Source organism: Opisthorchis viverrini (genome assembly GCF_000715545.1).
Source record: "Opisthorchis viverrini unplaced genomic scaffold opera_v5_94, whole genome shotgun sequence".
NCBI classification, from domain to species: domain Eukaryota; kingdom Metazoa; phylum Platyhelminthes; class Trematoda; order Opisthorchiida; family Opisthorchiidae; genus Opisthorchis; species Opisthorchis viverrini.
Window position 1 is genome coordinate 393,856 of NW_008751751.1, and position 18,726 is coordinate 412,581.

General features: G+C 40.1%; 2 protein-coding genes across 2 annotated transcripts in view; both read right to left on the bottom strand.

The window, feature by feature from the left end:
- T265_05188 (hypothetical protein) overlaps window positions 1–9,044 on the bottom strand; it is a gene marked incomplete at both ends in the record, with an annotated part of 39,458 nt that extends 30,414 nt beyond the window's left edge. Inside the window, one exon of the mRNA XM_009170132.1 lies at window positions 8,820–9,044. Coding sequence (XP_009168396.1) covers window positions 8,820–9,044 — 225 coding nt within the window. The remainder of the gene's footprint in view (window positions 1–8,819) is intronic.
- Window positions 9,045–9,223: 179 nt separating this feature from the next.
- T265_05189 (hypothetical protein) overlaps window positions 9,224–18,726 on the bottom strand; it is a gene marked incomplete at both ends in the record, with an annotated part of 51,400 nt that continues 41,897 nt past the window's right edge. The window contains 3 exons of the mRNA XM_009170133.1: window positions 9,224–10,335; window positions 12,044–12,178; window positions 15,319–15,545. Of these exons, the coding sequence (XP_009168397.1) occupies window positions 9,984–10,335; window positions 12,044–12,178; window positions 15,319–15,545 (714 nt within the window). The remainder of the gene's footprint in view (window positions 10,336–12,043; window positions 12,179–15,318; window positions 15,546–18,726) is intronic.

An 18,726-nucleotide genomic window follows, 5' to 3' on the forward strand; every position in this document is an offset into this window, starting at 1 on the left:
AGACGGGCCCGTTCTGTGCGGAATAATTTATTAACATTCTGTGGGCTCTATCGAGTCATAATAGACGGAACTGACGAAATGCACTCTTTTTGTCTGACTATCTTAGTGTTAACGGAAGACCAAAATGGATCCATGGTTTACGATGTTCGTAAAATGAATGCGCTGCACGCAGCTTGTTTTACGTGGCAACATTGCGGAATATGGGTAGGTTCGGGCTCGGGTCTCTTGTTGCTCTGTTTAACGAGCTTGGCAGTTGGCTTGCAAACATTTCATAGCCAATCGAGGTGATATCGTCAGTGCTGTCCTGAGTGACTGGTGATGAAACGGTTACAATCCTGCAGCTACACGTTGTATTTGAAATAGTTTTCAAGATACCATGGTATATTGCCTTTATAGAATGTACTTTTAGCACATTTGTTTGAAAAATATAATAAATGAAAGATTCACTTGAGTCCTTTGTACTTCAAAAAAGCATACACATCTTCAGTGAGATAGGTCATGGTGTTTATTTGGAATACGAGTTTGGTGGATTCGCGTAGAAGTAAAATCGGCAGTGGTTTACCAAAGAGTTCCGGGCAACGTCATGGATTGCGTGTTTTGTCAGTAGTATATTATACCCGAAATTCTCGTGTCCCAAATTTTATGTGCGATTGGTCGACTACACTATCCGCTGGGGTGGCCTATTTCCTTCCCACTGGATTTATAAAGGTGTCGACTTACCAATGAGTAAAAAACAAGACTGTATTTGGGTCAACATTTTTGAACCCTGAATGAGTCTGATATGGAACGTGTACCAAATATACACCACGCCTCATCAGGCAAAACACTATAATTTATGCCAGCTGTTCTTCCACAACGTAATTCAGAAAACAATTTCTCGTGGATGTTCTGTCTCAGCAACTGGCATGAGCACTCCAAGTAAAGTCTAAGTTTGAGTGTGTATTTTTTGCAGCCGAAACAAAATAGGTAAGTTTGTATTCCCGATGTGTATGAACAGGTATCATAATACATCAATAATGCTGCCCACCAAATATTCGACTTTCTAAATTTTATCTAGTGAAATTTACAAAACACATGCTAGTTAGTAGCCTTTGACCGACTGACTTATATATGCCTACATTAAAGAGGCATAAATATTGCCAAGGTTATACTACATTTATTCGTCATATATTTGTTTCTGTATTTACTCTAAAAATATAGATACATGATTTACAGTTATCGCCTGCAAACTTTGAAATATTGCTTGTCCTCCCGTGACACGCCCTCCAGTTTTGTAAAGACCAGTTTCCAATGGCATCAGGGTTTTCTATAATCACAGCGGACGTAAGCAAGACAGAATCCCTGAAAAACAAATTTCAGTTGCATTACAAATGATAAAATTAGATATAAGGATTGAACAAGACCGATAATAACATCAATGAATTTAAAATGAACCTGTTTGGGGAGTATGCAGGGCTCTTTTTTGAGAACAAGTTGTTGAATATGTTTGACACAAATAACAAATGACAGCACATCTTTTTTTCTGTAGATGACACCAATTGATTTTGGGTTTACACTACCGTGTGCTTTTTTTATTAGAGCAAAATTATTTACCGCCAGAATTAGTCCGGACATTTTGATGATTTGCCTCACAGATGACAACCATTTTTAGGTACACAGAAAAGTGGTTTGAAGTTCCCTAAAAGGCGCTTTTACTTTGCTCTACTGAAAGCAAGTGAAGTTAATACTGCTTTCATCCTTTTGGCTTCCCGATGCGTAACAGCTGATAAACTTATGGGCCTGTTCTAGCTTCCAACGGTTCACTGATGCAAAAATGTCTTAATTAATTAATTTATGATGTCACAATGCCGTACCTATTCAGGAAACTACGACTAAAGTTGTTTTGTTTTGATCAACAGTCTATTGTATCCTGATGAACAACTTCATGTCGCTTACAAACCTTGAACAATCACTCATCGTCCCTAATAATTAAACCTTGATGCAATCAACAGCTTCCTGCTTGGTACGCGAAAACAAATAACAACTTTAGATCGGACACTATAAGGAAACGAAAATACTGACAGGTTCGCCGTTTTACTCCCATTCTCAAGTTCTGACAGCAGCGTAAGCGGTGCTGGACATCTAAACTAAACAGCCGCAGACAATCTCAATATCCCACCAGATGTAGGATAATTCATCAACCACTAACTTAAGTCACGCCAAACCGCAAGTTTTGCAAATTGTACTTGAGTCGCCTTTAATTGATTGCGTAGGCCTAGCCAAATGATGGACTGTTACTCCAGCTACAACGCGGTCACAACCATGCCCCTAGTGACTTCACGTGGTCTGGTACGCATGGAAAACAAACTGACAAACCAGCAAACAAACAAAAGTAATCAAATTACTCAGGTTGTGTCGCTTCCGTTTTACGGTTAAACCCTGCAAAAACCGTATCCTTCGTTCCAGTATCGGAAGAGCCAAGCGAAAATCACATTAGGCTGCAGAAAAATTCACATTTTTTCCTTCCAGAATCTCGCTGTTACTTCCAGAATTTAAGAAAAAACTCAGGAGTACCCGACTAAAAAATTAACATTTTGTTGTATGTATAATTTCCGAGAAAATACTGGTGACTTAGAGATTTCGGAGCATTTTGCCCTAACTTTTATCGTGATGCTATCGAAATGCATTTTTCAAGATTGCGACGGGTGGTAGCTGTAGCAACTTATAACAAGCCAAGAAGTTTCAACAGATTTTGGTCGTCTATGGTTCTACCTGACAAGAGGTTATCTAAAACGTAGTTCAGTTCATCAGCATACCAAGTTTGGTTTATGGTGCATCAGGTAAACAATCGTATCAATCAAGCACAAAAATATTCACATTAGGACAGTTCAGGTGCATTGGGCTCTTCCGATGGAGGAATGGTATTGCGCTCACTTTGCAAATCATATATCAGGGCCAATGAAAGATGTGCATCACTGATGGACTTCAGAAACAGCGATCGCTTTTCTACGTTTTTGTGAACCAGCTGGAGAAGCGGCATCGGATCATGAGGATAACAGCTCAGATACGTGAAAATTTAGTGAAAAATACGTTACTCTACTTCAATCCCAATGAACCTTTCTGCTGCTTGCATTTCGGACTGCCCCAGCAATTTACACCACTAAACAATGACTTGAACAACACCTCTTCACCCCTTATTCTCAAGATTGTGTGAATGTGAGTAGAATTTTGAGGGCCTTATAACTTTACTGGATCAAGCAACTGAAACTATAGCACCGACCACAAAAAACTAACAAGGATACAACAGGAAGCTATGTTTTTCCACCGAATTCCGTCAAAATATCAACCGTGTCCACTAACTGTGGGTGAAATATCCTGCCTACAAACTTCGTATCCCAAGACACAACAGCTGAACAATTTCACATTTCCAGATAAGCAGTAATCTTTATATATTATGATTTTTTCATCTTGAAAATGCAACACTCTCTAATTCGCCCTCCCATTAGACAAAATGATTTAAATTAAGTTTCCATCTTTACGTAGAATAATGTCGGTTTCAATAGCACAACATTTTCTTTTAACATTACATTTGATGATTAATTGTCACATCAAGTTGTCCAGACACGGATAGCCACCGATCACGCAGGTGATATTTTTGTACGCTCGGCGCCAAAGTTCATTTAGATGGAACCAGTGATTGCCAATAGATTATTTTTCAGTTATCCACTTCAAAGTATGCACAGTACATCCAAAGTATATTGAATGCCTACAGAAGGCTGAAGAGATGTTGAACTTGAGATTGAATCATTTTGGTCACACAGAATGAGACTTGAACTTTTTCTTTGTTGTTGAAATCTATATCCTCTTTATTGTTTGCATATGAAAGTGAATCATTCAAAATGATCCGGTTAGTGTCTTCACTAATTCTCTACAGCAGTGTTTGAAAGATGTTGACATCATGTCTAGACATCTAGGCAGTTTTTGTATAATCCCTTGATAGGCTTTCGAGGTGCGTCTAGAGCCATCTCGAAATGTCTGTAGCGAAACTTGGAGATTGCTTGATTTTGATTGAAATACGAAGCCTACATTCCTCTTGCAACGCCATAAGTAAACACCCGGCAACTATTTCTCTATCGTAAGACTTTGTAGGTTCTTGGCTAGGCTAAGGAAACTGCCTTAACGTAAAAGTTATGAACATTTTAATTCGTGTAGACGGTGCTTCTGAAAAGATGCTGGCTGGTCTGGCATATAAACCGCCCTTCCATAAATCTACTGTCTTTAGGTTAAATCACGAAAACCCGTGGTACCTGCTGCTCCCTTTTTGTTCTAGTCCAGAACAGCTGCTTGAAAAACTGACCGATACTTGAAAGTCCATCCTATGCCTCTTCTTACTGCTAACTCATTATGGTGTTTCCACGACAAAAGAACTTAAAGGTATCGAAAAACAGGATGAAATTTATAAAAAAACTTGCGCAATCCAAGTCCACCGGTATACACACGCCAGTGTAACCGATAAATCCTTTACGCACATGGGTCTTTGTTCGCTACCTTCTTCGTTCTACTGAAATCCCTTACAAGCAGCCTATAATAACCCCACAATGCGTTTGAAGAAGTTCCCCGAAATTTACCGTGTAATAACTAATTGATCTGCAAGTGAGTATCACATCGTAATTTGTAGTCAAGGCCACACAGTATCAAAATATAGCCTCACGCTGCCAAGTGTTACACACCTGATTCTAATTCTGTTTTTTTAAATAAATTTTTCGCCCTAATCGAAATAAACATTCAGTTCCAACTTGCATTTTGGATAATATCTTCATCCTTACCGTATGATAAGGCCCATCGAACCAACTTTGTAAAGCAGATGAAGGGGAGTAAGCAGAATAAAATACCCCCACCAAGCGAAATAGCGTTTTCACTATCGTCAAGATGATTCTTTGGAATGAAAATACGGAGTACTTAAAATCTATTGCTTGCATCAGGTGGAGGATAGTTTAAAAACAGTTGTAATATTTATTGGCTGTTTCTTTTATGCATTGTTTATTTTGTGTTGTTTACTTTTTTCCAACTTTCCGTCTGTTCCACAGCAATACGTGTAATTGCCTGATATGATCTATCGAAATAACATTGCGATTCTGAGTGCAAACAATGATGAAGAGGTTCATTAGCAGACTGATAAATTTAAACGTCATCAAGGGAAATAAACCTTTGTCATCGTCAAATTTTGAACTTTAAATGTACAATAGTTCCCCGGTTTTCCAAATCTGTTTCCATATCCGTCAAAGCATTCATCTCACCTCCAAAATGCACACACTATTTTTCGGTTAACCCTGTTGACAAAATATTAACTGTGTCAACTTTAGTGACAATAGGCAACTGATTGTGAGTTTTTTGTTTGCCCCATTTTTATTCAGTATAGTTTTTAGCAAACTCGATTGAGATGGTCATCTTCAGATCGCACGGTGAGGATTTATTGCGGCTGCTCAGTGCCTTTACGAAGACGATAGTGCAAGCAAATTTTCTCTGTTTCTTATATCACACTGCCATTTCCGACTGTCCAATTACTGCATACAGTTAAATTTATCTCCCCTCTTTTAATTGCATCCTAATTACAAAGGCGTCTGAGAGGTTGCTTTTTGTCATGCTGCTCTGATAATATTAAAAATATATAAAAGAATGCCACGCACTGTGTGATTTTTATTGCAAGGACCACACTTGTATGCTGTTCGAAAAAAGACAGTGCGGACGTTTTAATGCAAGTAAAATTATCGGTCTTCAATTATCTACAGCGCATGGAACTTTTATCAATCCAACCTGTTATACTGGAAGTAAAGACAACCAATATCAACATAGTGTTAATAAAGAATTCAAGTTTTTTTTGTCCCAGAAGAAGTTCACAATGTATTTGCATAAGCAAAACTGGTAAATCCACAGGTCGATAATCGTGAAAATGTCTGAAGTGTTTTGCCTTGCTGAAACTTTCGTCATTTATTTCATACTCATGCTTTCAAAATAGTGTTTAATGGTTCTGGTAAGGGAAACATCATGTCTTATCTGGTCAGGGTAAAAAGATCTACAAAACACAATCGACTGCTTTTCTATGAGAGAAAACACTCAGGATATGGAGTGGACATTACGGTGGATACGCATTTAATTTTCAGATATTCGGATGTTCCTCACGTTTCTTACAAAATGTACAAAAGATTTAACGACATTTCTTCACCGATGACAGTTCCTAAGCTGCGATTAAACTAATACGCGTACGTACGTCTAGCCTGAAGACCAACGGAGAAATAACTAGAAATCATTCTGTAAGAGCGCTGCAAATATTTGTATTTATTTGGTTGAAATTTCAGAACTTCGAATGTTAAGGCAGAATTCTCCATCGATGAGTGAGTCAGTGGTTCTTGGTTGAAATACCACGCGTGATTACACGGAGCCAAAAAATTTCGAGCGACTAGGAAAGCTGAAGTTCGTTACATTTAGTATGTTGGTGAACTAAAGAATTAATCAGATTAAAGGTTGCCAAAATTGTCTGCATTAGTGTCAGTATGAAATTAGGTTGATTGTTTAATATAACAATACACTTACACCCTGTGGAGCTGCAACATATTTATGTACTACATAACAGGGTATACTTAAAGCCGCTGATTCCAGGTTAAGTCTGTTGGAGTGGTCAGCGTAAATCCTCCATCTTGCTGAGATATAAAGTGCCTAAAGGTTAGTTTGGACAACCGCCTCGTGGTGTGGAAGATAATGTGATCCTTACAAGGCAGGCTTTCCTTACCTATATTCATGAATCGATTCAACTGATCGACGTTTCAACCCAAAATAGAATAGTCTGCTTTTTCATGGGGATGGAAGACTTAAGGATGTGAACCTGAATATCAAATGTGATGGAGGTTTTGATGAAAAAATCGAAAGGGTATGTGCACACATTGTTCAAAATCACCATGACATTGTTCAGCGTGTTCTCATTCAGGCTCACCACAATATAAATCTAAAAGTTATAGAGAACGAACCGCTGGGATTAATATAGCCGATGGTTGCTGCGATAAAGTTAGTCTAAAACGCTGCTAATTTTGCGGATTACAAGAAGCTACGGCCTAATGTGTGTTACCATTAGGCGACAGGCAAATAGCAGGCCAGTTTTATTTTAGAGAGCGGTGCAGTTGTTCTGTGCCTAAAGATTAGGTAGTCACAGCCGAGAAGAAATAACTCGTCAGATTACGCAGTCTGATTGCACTGGTTTGGTTTTCTGGAGCATAGTACGTTACCGGAAATGCTGAGATCTGATTAGCCATGTGTCCAGGGTCGATTTGGTGGAACAAAATAGCACTCCACGGTTTACTCCCACGTCTGAAGCGAATCAATGCTGAAATTATTTTCTAGACGGCCCAGAATACTACAAGGTCGTGTGACATATTTAAGCTGTGCCATTTGGATTCATTGAACACTGCAGACTTTCCCTATTGTTCAGATGTAGTGGCGTCAAATTTACCCGAATAACTCACACGTTTTTCCAACCGTCTTGCTGTAGTTGGATCATCTTTTCAAGTTTAGCACTATTTAGGGAACTGTACCTGCCAGAAGATCAGTCAATGAAATCTGCTTACGTAACGATCAAATGACCCGAGTGGTCAGCGGCCACGTAAAAACGATCTTTCAAACTCCAACGTAATATCTTGGGACACGTCGTCGTAAAGGCCATCAGAGAAGACAAAGTAAGCCGTACAAGGTTGTCCGTCCTATTCAGGAATGTCGCGCATACAGAGGCCACTTTATCACCCCACGAAAAGAATAATGCAAGCGTGAATATTCTGGTGGGATGACCCACCAACTTCATTGGTTGTCATGCTAAAACAGAAAAAAAATTGGTTTAATTTTCCACTGGCAGGGCAAGAAAAACAAACTTTGAAAGGGAAATTAAAGATTATAATCAATGGCACAATTAATGAAAACAGTTATTTAAACTGGTTCTTCTAAAGAGGTATTGCACTACCTACTGGAAGGCCAAGTTGGTAACTTTGGCATGGCATTCTTTTTACAAAGGGACGCAGATACACATAGTCCAACTTGGTCACAATTCCGTAAGTTTTCTTTTTCGAGAAACTTCACCTGTGTCACAACTTCGCAGCTACTCACAACTATTCAGCTGATGTTCGGAAATGACCTGGTTCACAATTAGATCATGATATTCCACGATATTCTAATCCATAAATGTTGGTGTGCAGCAAATTACAGGCCACAGGGTGGCCAGCGTTATTGTCTGTACCCATCAAAGGTAATGACACTTCGCTTCTGAAACCCGATTCTTCGCATCAGAAGACGTTCGTTTCCTCATTGGTACTTTCATTTTCAGCCCACACGACAATCGGCAACTTGGCCTATTTGGCCTACTTAGGCTCCGGTTTATATTCAGATCAATTTTGTTGCCTTCATTTTTATTTTCAAATCTCACCGGATGCATTTCTCTATAAGAGGAGCTCGAGAAAGCATTCATATTCTTCAACTGTGGTTCTGACTCAGGTGGTGATTCTAGAGCGCTATAATGTTGTTTTTGGGCAACAGACATAGTTATCCAAAAGGGTAACGTGGCGGTTTCTAGACGAGTAGTGTTGACTTCCATCATATTTAATGAGACTTGTTGTCCTGCTTTATCAACATTACCAACATTTTACCAGATTTAAGCAGAAGGAATTCAAAAAGAAATCACATTATTGGACCTAAAGCATCACCAGTTAGAGCCCACTCTCTATCACGAAAAAATAGAAACGCAACATTATCAATAAGTTATACATTCAGCAGTCATTTTTGTGATCGTCCTTGACTCAACACACTTTACTAACTTCTGACCCATGGAGTTCCACAGAGAGGGTCCATTTGCGTGCATGGGCCACGATAGCAGTTTGGCTGATTTGCTGAAGGACCATCAAAACCCAGGCATATAGATCAACCAAATCCCACACAGCCTCCATCCCAAGACCCGGAAAACTGTTTATCTGTGATGGGCGCTGGTCAATCTGAGTAATGCCTCCTAAAAAGAAGCGGATTATTACAGTCATTTTTTGGTCAGCTGATTGGTCGCATCATTTCGTCGATATTGTGGGAAGGAACTCCACCGTAATGGGTGAATATCCCCCAGTAGAGTAAGAAAGTTACCGTCCAAACATGCTAAGGTAACGTTCGTTAACGACGGGTTTGGAACGGTTTATTTGGCCACTCTCGACATCTCAAGCTGTACGTGCGCATTGCCCTATAAATTGCGATAGCAATATATGTGAGATATTCACTTTGCATCACTATTTATACAGGTTCTAGGTCATGAATTGTTGTGCATGAAAAAGGTTAAAAAACGACAGAATTTTCGAGCAACACAAAAGAGAGACAATCAGTCACTGTGAGTTCCTGAAGAATAGAAAATTTTGAGTTGGTCTCTATTTTGTACGTAGATACCGCAAAAACTGTGCTAGAAACGGCAGAAGTTCATCAAAAGTTTGGATACATGTGTTGCTTTAGATGCGATTCCCAAACCCCCTGGACGGTGAAATAAAGGACAACCAATAAAGCAGGAAGTGTTGAGTAATAGGGTTGTAACAGATATTCTTGGCGCTTACTGATCGTGGGTACAGATACTGTGGGAGAGCTAAGGTCAGAACTGCACAGAAATAGGAAGTCAGTGCCCAGGTAGATAATAAAAGCACAATTTCGAGTAAAACGGTTTAGACTGAAGACAGCGAACAGCATACAACGGTGATGTCAGATCAAAATAGACTGAGTGAGAATTCTGTGAGAATTAAAAAAGGTTTGTTCAATTCATACTGTCTACAAACAACAACAAAATTGAATACGTTACAAAAAAGAAAGATTATAAAGTCCTCGCTGCGTGGTAGAATGACGGTGCTAACTATGCAGCTCTTTGAATGGTTTAACTTTGACGCTTGGCTTGATCTAAGTGTGAACAGTTTTTCACAACTTTACGCCTAACAATACAGGCAAAACGGCTAGGCGTCAATATCTTCAAGATGTTCATCTCGCACAGTAAACGGATTCGTGTGATCCACCATTGCCGATGTTGGTATTGCAGCGGATATTGGTGAGGCATTCTCTTGTAATTTCAGTGCGGCAGCCACACTCATACGCTTCTTGCTCCATCGTCGACGCCCTTGCTTATTATTATCAACGGCAGATGTTGAAGTTGGTGTAGTAATGATATGTGTATACTCCTCCACGGCCTCATCTAGCTCACGTTCAATTTCTGCGTCTTTTGCTTCCAACTCCTTGCGGCAGAGGTGGTCCACAATGCCAGCACCAACAGCATCCCCCATGACATTAATGGATGTTCGTATACGATCACTGAAATGTGTGGGAAGCAGACAGAAGTGACGATAAGAAACCGTTCAGATATTTACAGTGAAATAAAAATCTGTCTGCGATATTTGAAGAAGATTATGCCTGAGATTTGCAGTAAAAATCATAACAATAAGACTTGAGGCAATAATGAGAACAAAGCTAGTGAAAAGCTTTTGACATTTGGGTCATCCCTTCTTGAGCAAAACATCATGAATCAGGCTCTTTTTGCAGAATGAGGGCAGAAACAACCGAGAACGCCATGCTTAAAATTGGCTTTTTTGATGACCTACACCCAGTTGCAAGATGATTTAGCATTGAAATGGCATAAATCCCAGCTAAACATGTCGTTTATGATATTCTCCAAATGAAACTTTACAGAACGACCAGCTTCCACTACAGTTAAAGCGATATTTGAGATACCGCAGTATACTTCCTTGATAGGAAACTACCTATATGGTTGCTGAAATCTCCTCAAATATCCACGACAAGTTATATTCTTGGAGGTCATCAGAGTATAAGTGATCCTAGTTAGTCATTGTTTACCGGCCCAAAAGTAGATCGCTTACAAGAAGTGATTCGTTAAAAGCAGGCGACAGGGAAACGGAAGGAGCCCAGAAAATTAAAAACGGTACAGAAATATTTTGACTTAATTAATGGTTGGACCCAAAACGGAATAAGTCACATTGGATAGGCTCAAAGCATTTTTTAAAATATCAAATCTCGAAGAATGTTTGTAGCCAGATGGCTTGATTGACAATTTTTGCAAACACTAATCTTCTAACGGTTTCATATCTGTAACTCATTTGGTTTAGTTTCAATCTCAGTCGGCAATTCTGAGGTTTTCAAACTTTTGAGATAATCGAATTTTTAGAATCCGTCGCAGTTTATTGGCAATCAGTGTAATCAACAGGGCAAGACCGATTTCCCCTAGATTGCAAATGAAACTTTCGCAAACGAGATGTTAAGCACAGTTTACAGATTGACAGTGGTTGTAGATTGAATAGCGTAACTTGACAGTTCAGCAGCAAAAATGTGAGATTGTAGCAGGCATTTTTAGAACACTGTAATCAGTGTTTATTGATTTGCGTCATCTTTGGCATTAATAACATGTTTCAGTGAACCTTAAACACCGTCTTCACAGAGTACTTCCAACCGACGTCCCACATTATGGATATGGAGCCTGACACCTCCGATTCAAATATTTGAAGTTACCTCACATATCCGATCATACCCATGAGTTAGTATTTATTCAGAATTGGACAAAAATCTATAGATAGTCGCATAGGACCTATTAATAGTACGGCAATAATGACCAAGATCCAATTCCAACCAATCATATTCATTGCTATAATTAGGGCTTACCAGCTAGACGTAGTCTATGAAATTTAACTAGAGGTTTTCATTCTGTGTGGACGACAAATTTACGTCTATCACAGTTATACTTTACTTGCGCAAAAATATGGTGTAGTCAGTGGTTTCGTACACTTTTCAACCATACTACTGGTCTGTGTGCAACATGAGTATTTTGGAGGGAGAGTTGTAGCCAAAACAATTTTTAGATTCATATAAATGTGAAGTGAGTACCTGCAAATAGAAAAATAAATATCTGATAACCAACACGTTAGGCTAGTGATAAGAGCAGGCTGGTTGCATGCGAAAATGAATTGCACTTTTTAATGATGCATTATCCAAACCCCAAACGTAAACTCACAGCATCCAGTCCACCGCAAGAATGAGTGAAATGTCTTTGGTTGGAAGTCCAACAGACGTGAGAACCAGCATCATTGTAACCAAACCAGCACTTGGAACGCTTGCAGCCCCAATCGCTGCTAGAGTTGCTGTCAAACTAGAGTGGATGAGAAAAAATCGAAACAACCGATAAACAAACTGAATCAGGGAGGCAGGGTAAAGTAGAAAAAATTACATATTGGCACTCATGGATAAAGCAGATCAGTTGCATAACACTCGCACAAGAACTACAGTTAGAACATACATAAAAAATCTTCTCTGGACCATCAAGAAATGTTCAAAGGACGCCCAAGAAATATCAAAAAAACCCTTTGTCCCGGTAAAGCATACACCTTTTCTTCAGGAGTTAAGTCAACGAATTTTTCACTGGATTTTTATTCGATGTTTTGAAGTTCCTGGGGTTTTTGGCCAAAAGAAACTAAGTGTGACGTTGTTGTTTGTACTTTCTGATTTTCTCAGTAATCTTTATTGTTCGCACCAGGATTGTCACCATGAATGCAACGCTTTGACATCAGTAGGGTAGACGAAATTCGGTAGAAGGACTATTGTCATGGCACTCTCACAAGCCAGATGAATACCGCTTATGAGATTTATTTTCAAATTAGAAATTTGAGCCGCTCTGGTTTACTCGGTTCCATATACAGCTCACCTATTTACAGTGGCATCAAGGTCAAACTGCTTAGCACGCAGCTCTCGTTCTAACAGTTTAATTAGTCATGGCAGATGTGCTGTTCGCGTTCCATTACTTCCACTCGTGACGCAACATAATAATGTAATCAGTCTCATCGTGCACATAAACACATATCAATATTACAGACACCACACTGCATATTCCACAGTGGCGCCTATAGGTAGATTTTTTCAGTAAAACCGACGCAGTTTTTATCCTACCAGGACATAATTAATGGTTTATGATGGTTATAATTCCAGTCCTACAGAAATACCTTCTCAAATATCAGTATTTCGTGTCAACGGGATCCGCAATGGTGAATAAATCCATCCCAGCTACTGCAAACTCCGATGGCTAGAATCGCCTGAGGTGTGTATTCAATCGCACCTTGAAATTGCACGATATTGGTGAAAATGCAAACAAGTTCATCTGTGTTCATGTCATTTCATACCAAATGCTAAGTACAGCGTAGACAACAAGCCTTAACTTTACTGAACCAGTAGTTATCCATGTCCAGCCATTCGGTATTGCGACTGGAAACACTGTTCTTAAGCCACACTGAGGGAACCAATTTAACTTCCACGTATCCTGCGCCGTCTGTTAATACGATGATTGCAACGTTCCGTCCACTAGTGTCCTTCCTTTAAAAAATAAAACTGAGCCCCGCGAAAAAAACAGGAGTATCTAACATCCAGTAAATACAGGAAAGCGTGAGTAACTTTCCTGATTTTGGATCGAATCCATAAAAACCCAGTATTATAGAATCTTTGCCCTTGTTGGGCTCTAGAGGGAGGTTGAAGGACGTTGAAATGCATAAGCAATTAGTTAGCAGTTCCATGCTAACGATCTACGAACTATTTACTGATCAAACAACTTACGCAGGTGATGAATAAGACTTTTGTATAAGCAACATCATTTTTTACGAGTAATTGACTTATTCAGATATTTATTGGTTTACCGACGAGCATTTCCAATGGACCAAATGAATAGATATATTTTTGTTCACATTCAGAAAACAACACTGTTTTTTAGTTATCCTGTCCGTTGTGTGAATGAATGACTGTTCAGCTAAAACGTATAGGGTATTCGATAAACTGATGAAATATGTCGAAAGTTGATTATGACAAAAACCTGAGCCTATAATACAAGTTTAGGTGGACCTACTGACTGATTTTAATGGGTGTCAGGATGTTATCTTCTCTAGTTGATCAATAAATGTTTAGACCAAACTAACACTTTCAATAAAGATTTTGTCCCGACAGTGAAGTCAATTTATGCTGATAAGCATAAACCAATATATACCTTTTTTATCCTTGTTGGGAGTCATCATCAACGCGCTTCTCATTAAATTCAATTTTGAGCCGGCGAACTTCCGGTCAGCAGTTGGAACTAACATTGCTTTTGTTATGGCTGTGGTAGGAGATTTGCAGATTTTTGTCTTTTATGGTGGTTTACAGCGTTCCTGCTCCAGTAGATAAAAGTTCGGTTTAAGTGCTTCGCCGGTTTTCTAACTACCGGAAACGGTTTTAGCGGAAGTGTTTATCCTTCACAACAGGAAGAACTGAGAAACCGAGCAACTCACAATATTAATTGACATCTTTCCTTAGACCAGGATGACGGGCCTTTTTTTTTGCAGTAATATATCTTCCTAAATGCACATATATGGAATGATGACTGAATCACTATAAACGTCCTTTTACCTTTAATGAATGTCCTTGGCAGTGGACTGCTGTTACAATCCTCGAGAAGTTATTAGCTGCTGGAAGCCCCGTTTGGCAAATATTGAATAACGTGAATAAAAAATCCAATTTAACGTTTTCTGGGCTGTTCTGTGCCAGCAAGTGTCCAACACGCAGGAAATTATATGCACACGAACATTCAATCCTAATGAACTTGTATTTACTTTTTCTCTATTTGATTAAGGTGGCGTCGTACTACTAGGAAGTTAGCTGAACTCTCTTGCGAATGTTGTGACTGGCAAATCAAGTGTTGAAAAGACAGTTTTCTATTCTGATTGAGATTGTCTTAAACTGGAAATGAACCCACACTTGTTTAACCGGGCTGGCGTTTACCATGAGGTTAGGCCTGAGCCCAAATTTGCTAACTCGCTTGGATCAAACATTCAGCTAAATCCAAAAAAACAGTCCAGTGGGTTCTCATTGTGATGCAGTAACTTTTTATGGCAACCAAGCCTATGCTGTTAATCTCAAGATAATGCGCTCGCAGACTGGCCTTTGCAGTTGACTAAAAGCGCACTTTGTTCTTGCACCTTTATTAAAATTCTATAGTTATTTAAAAAAAAGTCATACTGATATATCGATAGATGAATGTCTAAAACATTCTCATTCATGACGTGCAGGTCGTTTCTCGATCCAACGCAATGAAGGCTAATTAGAAGCAGTGTTTTGGGAGTGTGGTTCCTCGCTTTGTTCACCGAGTTATTACTCCAGCTGCAAAGCCTGCACAATTCAATTTCAACTGTAATACCATTTATCAAACCGTTTGACAGCTGTTAAATGACAGCCTTGATCAAACTGGCTTAGGACATAAATGAACTTGTGACTCACCTAACTACAATCACCTCGACGACAGACAAGTCCTTTGCGTTTATTTGGGCAATGAAAATAGAGGCCACAGCTTCGTAGAGTGCGGTTCCATCCATATTTATTGTTGCACCAATGGGCAGTACAAACCTTGTCACTCTTTTGTCAATCTTTAGGTTGTTTTCCAAACATCGGAATGTGATTGGCAAAGTCGCTGCGCTCGATGATGTACCCAAAGCGGTAATCCACGCCTGAAAACAAAGAATGGGTTTTTGGTAAAATTACGATGTCGTATTAGTTTGTAGTGAATAAATATTTGCCATATTTTCGCTCATACTTTTCAGTCGTTTCCTACCACAGCTAAGTCCCTGCTGCGAAACACTGCAAAAATTGTACAGTACTAGTAAATTCTTACGAAAGTTCTCACCAGCACATTCAACTGGGACAAAGGAGTCGTTGCGTGCGTGGGATAATTTAACTGCTACCGCAGCTATTTCAAGAAAAAAAATGAGCATTTCTCTTTTGGTCAACAGTGAAATCGTGATGAGTTTGGTTTAATTACACTTGGACCGCTCTGCTAATACAAATGCAGAATAACTTTTAGAGAGTTTACATCCGACTTTTCCGTTTTGAGTGTTGATTAGAAGCAGACTGAAGGTAATGTACCGGTTTAATTGGCTCTCTTTGTTCTTGATGCTTCTTGAATATTCCTTGATGCTTAACTTGTAAGCCACGTGTGAGTTTACTATCCACCATTATGAATGGCCTGTAATGATGGCCGGGGTTGTGAAAGCCCTTCAGCATTCATCTCATTATTTGATTGATCACGAAATTAAAAAGAAATGGAGGGAGTGGATGCCGCTTTGCGTACGAAAGCTTTTGGAGAGTTTTGTGTCATCGCAACCCATACCAGGCCGGAGCCCCCATTTGCCGTCAGTTTTTCACGAGCCACCACAAGGAGACAACAGTCCAGTTACGGCCGGAGACAAGCTGATCCCCTTATGATTATCGCGCCTAGAATGAGCCCGCTTTTTGCAAGTGGGCACCATCACCAGCTCCCTTCATTTGTCTTCTTCCTTCTCCCGAATCCGGGAACATAGACCAGAGAATCGCCTGCCGAATAAGTCATCCGACTCTTGAACAATCTCGGTGGGATATCTTGCGGAACGGGAAGTCGGTTGTGCTTGGGGAAGCATATGCTGTCATTAAACTCAAATGCCTTAGCGTGTTGCAGGTTTGCCATCCAGGATTCTTTGTCAGAGGTAGGATCCGAATAAGTGGCAGGGGGTGGCCACGAGAATTGTTGTTTGAAGCATATGGCCCAGGAACCGAAGCTTTACAAGTTTGCTGACGACAAAAGACGTGTTAGAGTTCTACTGGCTACTCTGTAAGTAAGAATCATCTCCCTCTAATATGGACCAATTTTAAAATGTCCAATTTTATCTTCGAAACAGGTAGAATATTTCTGCAAGAAACCCTTTTTTAGGAAGACCTCCAATCTTTGAACTGCTGGTCTTTTGTTTTGGAAAGCACTCTAGAAAAGTCAGAACTTACGCAGTCCTATAATCTCATTTCACTCTAATGTTAGTTGTTTTATGCGTAGGGATTCTTACTTCTGCAATTCGACGTGCATCCGTTATATAAAGCTTTTTTTAGTGTTTTGATGGCTTTCCTTACTAAAATCAATCAAGCTTACATCCGTACGATGGTAAATCGAGATGTCTGCTGCGTTATCACTGTTGTTGAACATAATCGGGAGTCATGTTATGCAGACTTGTCTGATACACAAAGGTCTGTCTATACACGCTGAGAATGATTCTGAAAATGAGGAAGTTCATCCTCCTACTGTGGTCAAAATAGATCAGCGTTGTCAGATATCTACTTTGGACTGTAGTACTACAAAATTTGTGAAGACAACAAAGTAAAAGGTACAGAAATGGTGACGGTGTTTGAAACGATGTCAGGCAAATAAGGACATTAAGGATATATTGTGAGTTTATGCAGTCAAATCACAGCAGCTTTCCATGGAGGTCACGAAAAATCACCTGTGTGATATTAAAATATCTGCATCAGTTGCTATCCAAAAGCCTAACATTCCGGCAATATGTGCTCGGAGCAGCTGCGTGGGTACTCATGCTTGAATATTAAGCAGTAAATGTTCGTTAAACCTACCACCTGTTTTGATGCTGGTCATTTCTCACATAGACTCACATTAGCTGTGGTTTTGCCCTGACAGGCCGCTTTGACCTCTGCATGATTCCGGCTGGCAACGAAGTTACTTAGGAATGAACTAAGAGTCAGGAAGCTAATTCGCAAGATGTCAACCTTCACGTGCAATGCTCCTCAGTATAAGCTGACTGACGTGATTACTGTTTGGTATAGTACATAAAGCACATATAACTAGGCCTTGAAAAAATCGGAAAACTTGCTTTCCGTTTCACCGGAAAGCAAAGTTAAATTCATTCAAGCAGTCGAAAACACAAACTATTTGGGGTGAACTGACGCAACTCAAACGATAACAACTCCAGACTTAAAGCTAGCACTGACATTGTGATCCTTGCAGGCGATTTGAATGCTCAAATAGATCGTCTGAGCTCCTCGGAATCACATTTGGGTGGTTGATTCGGAGTCGATTCTCGCCACACAGACAATGGAGTTCGACTCCTTCTGTTGTGTGCCGATCACGAACTGCTTCTGGCAAGTACGAACTTTCAACATAAACGTTCGCACCGCGTAACCCGGCGGCCGCCAACTACAAATCAACCGTGGGCCCAGTTGGACCAAGTGGCCATCAGCCACAGGTGGAGAGCCACAATCCAAGACTGCCGTTCTCTCTGGGGCACACCGATCACGCCATGGCAGTCCGTTTCCCTTCAGACACTCGCAAGTCGGCAAGAAGCATGCCAATCCACTATCTTCGAAGAACTGCCATAGCTCAACAGTATCGCTCAGAGCTAGCCCAACAACTTTCCACAGTAAAACAATACTGTGTTGGCAGTGAGCATGTGGATGAAGCGTGGCAAAATGTGAAACGAGCTATACTAGCGGCATTCAGTGCTGCCTGCCCGACTTCTCCAATTCGACCACGGGAAAACTGGATGTCGTCGAGGTCGTTATCCATGATTGGTGCCAGGAAAGCCATACCAGCAGGCAACGAGTACGACGACGCACGCAAATCCCTCAAATGCCAAATAGTGAAGAGTCTAAGGAAAGACCGAGAGCTCTGGTGGATATCGAAAGCTCGGGAGATGGAGAAAACGTAAACACCCGTGCCCTTTATCAACTGATACGATCGACTGGCCCTATGAAAGCAACGGTCAGCGAAACAATAAGTGAAAAAGATGGCTCATTAATTCACTCGCAAAAACGTTGACTGGAGAGATGGGCCGAGCACTTCGAAGAGCAGTTCAGCTGGCCTCCTGCAACACAGCC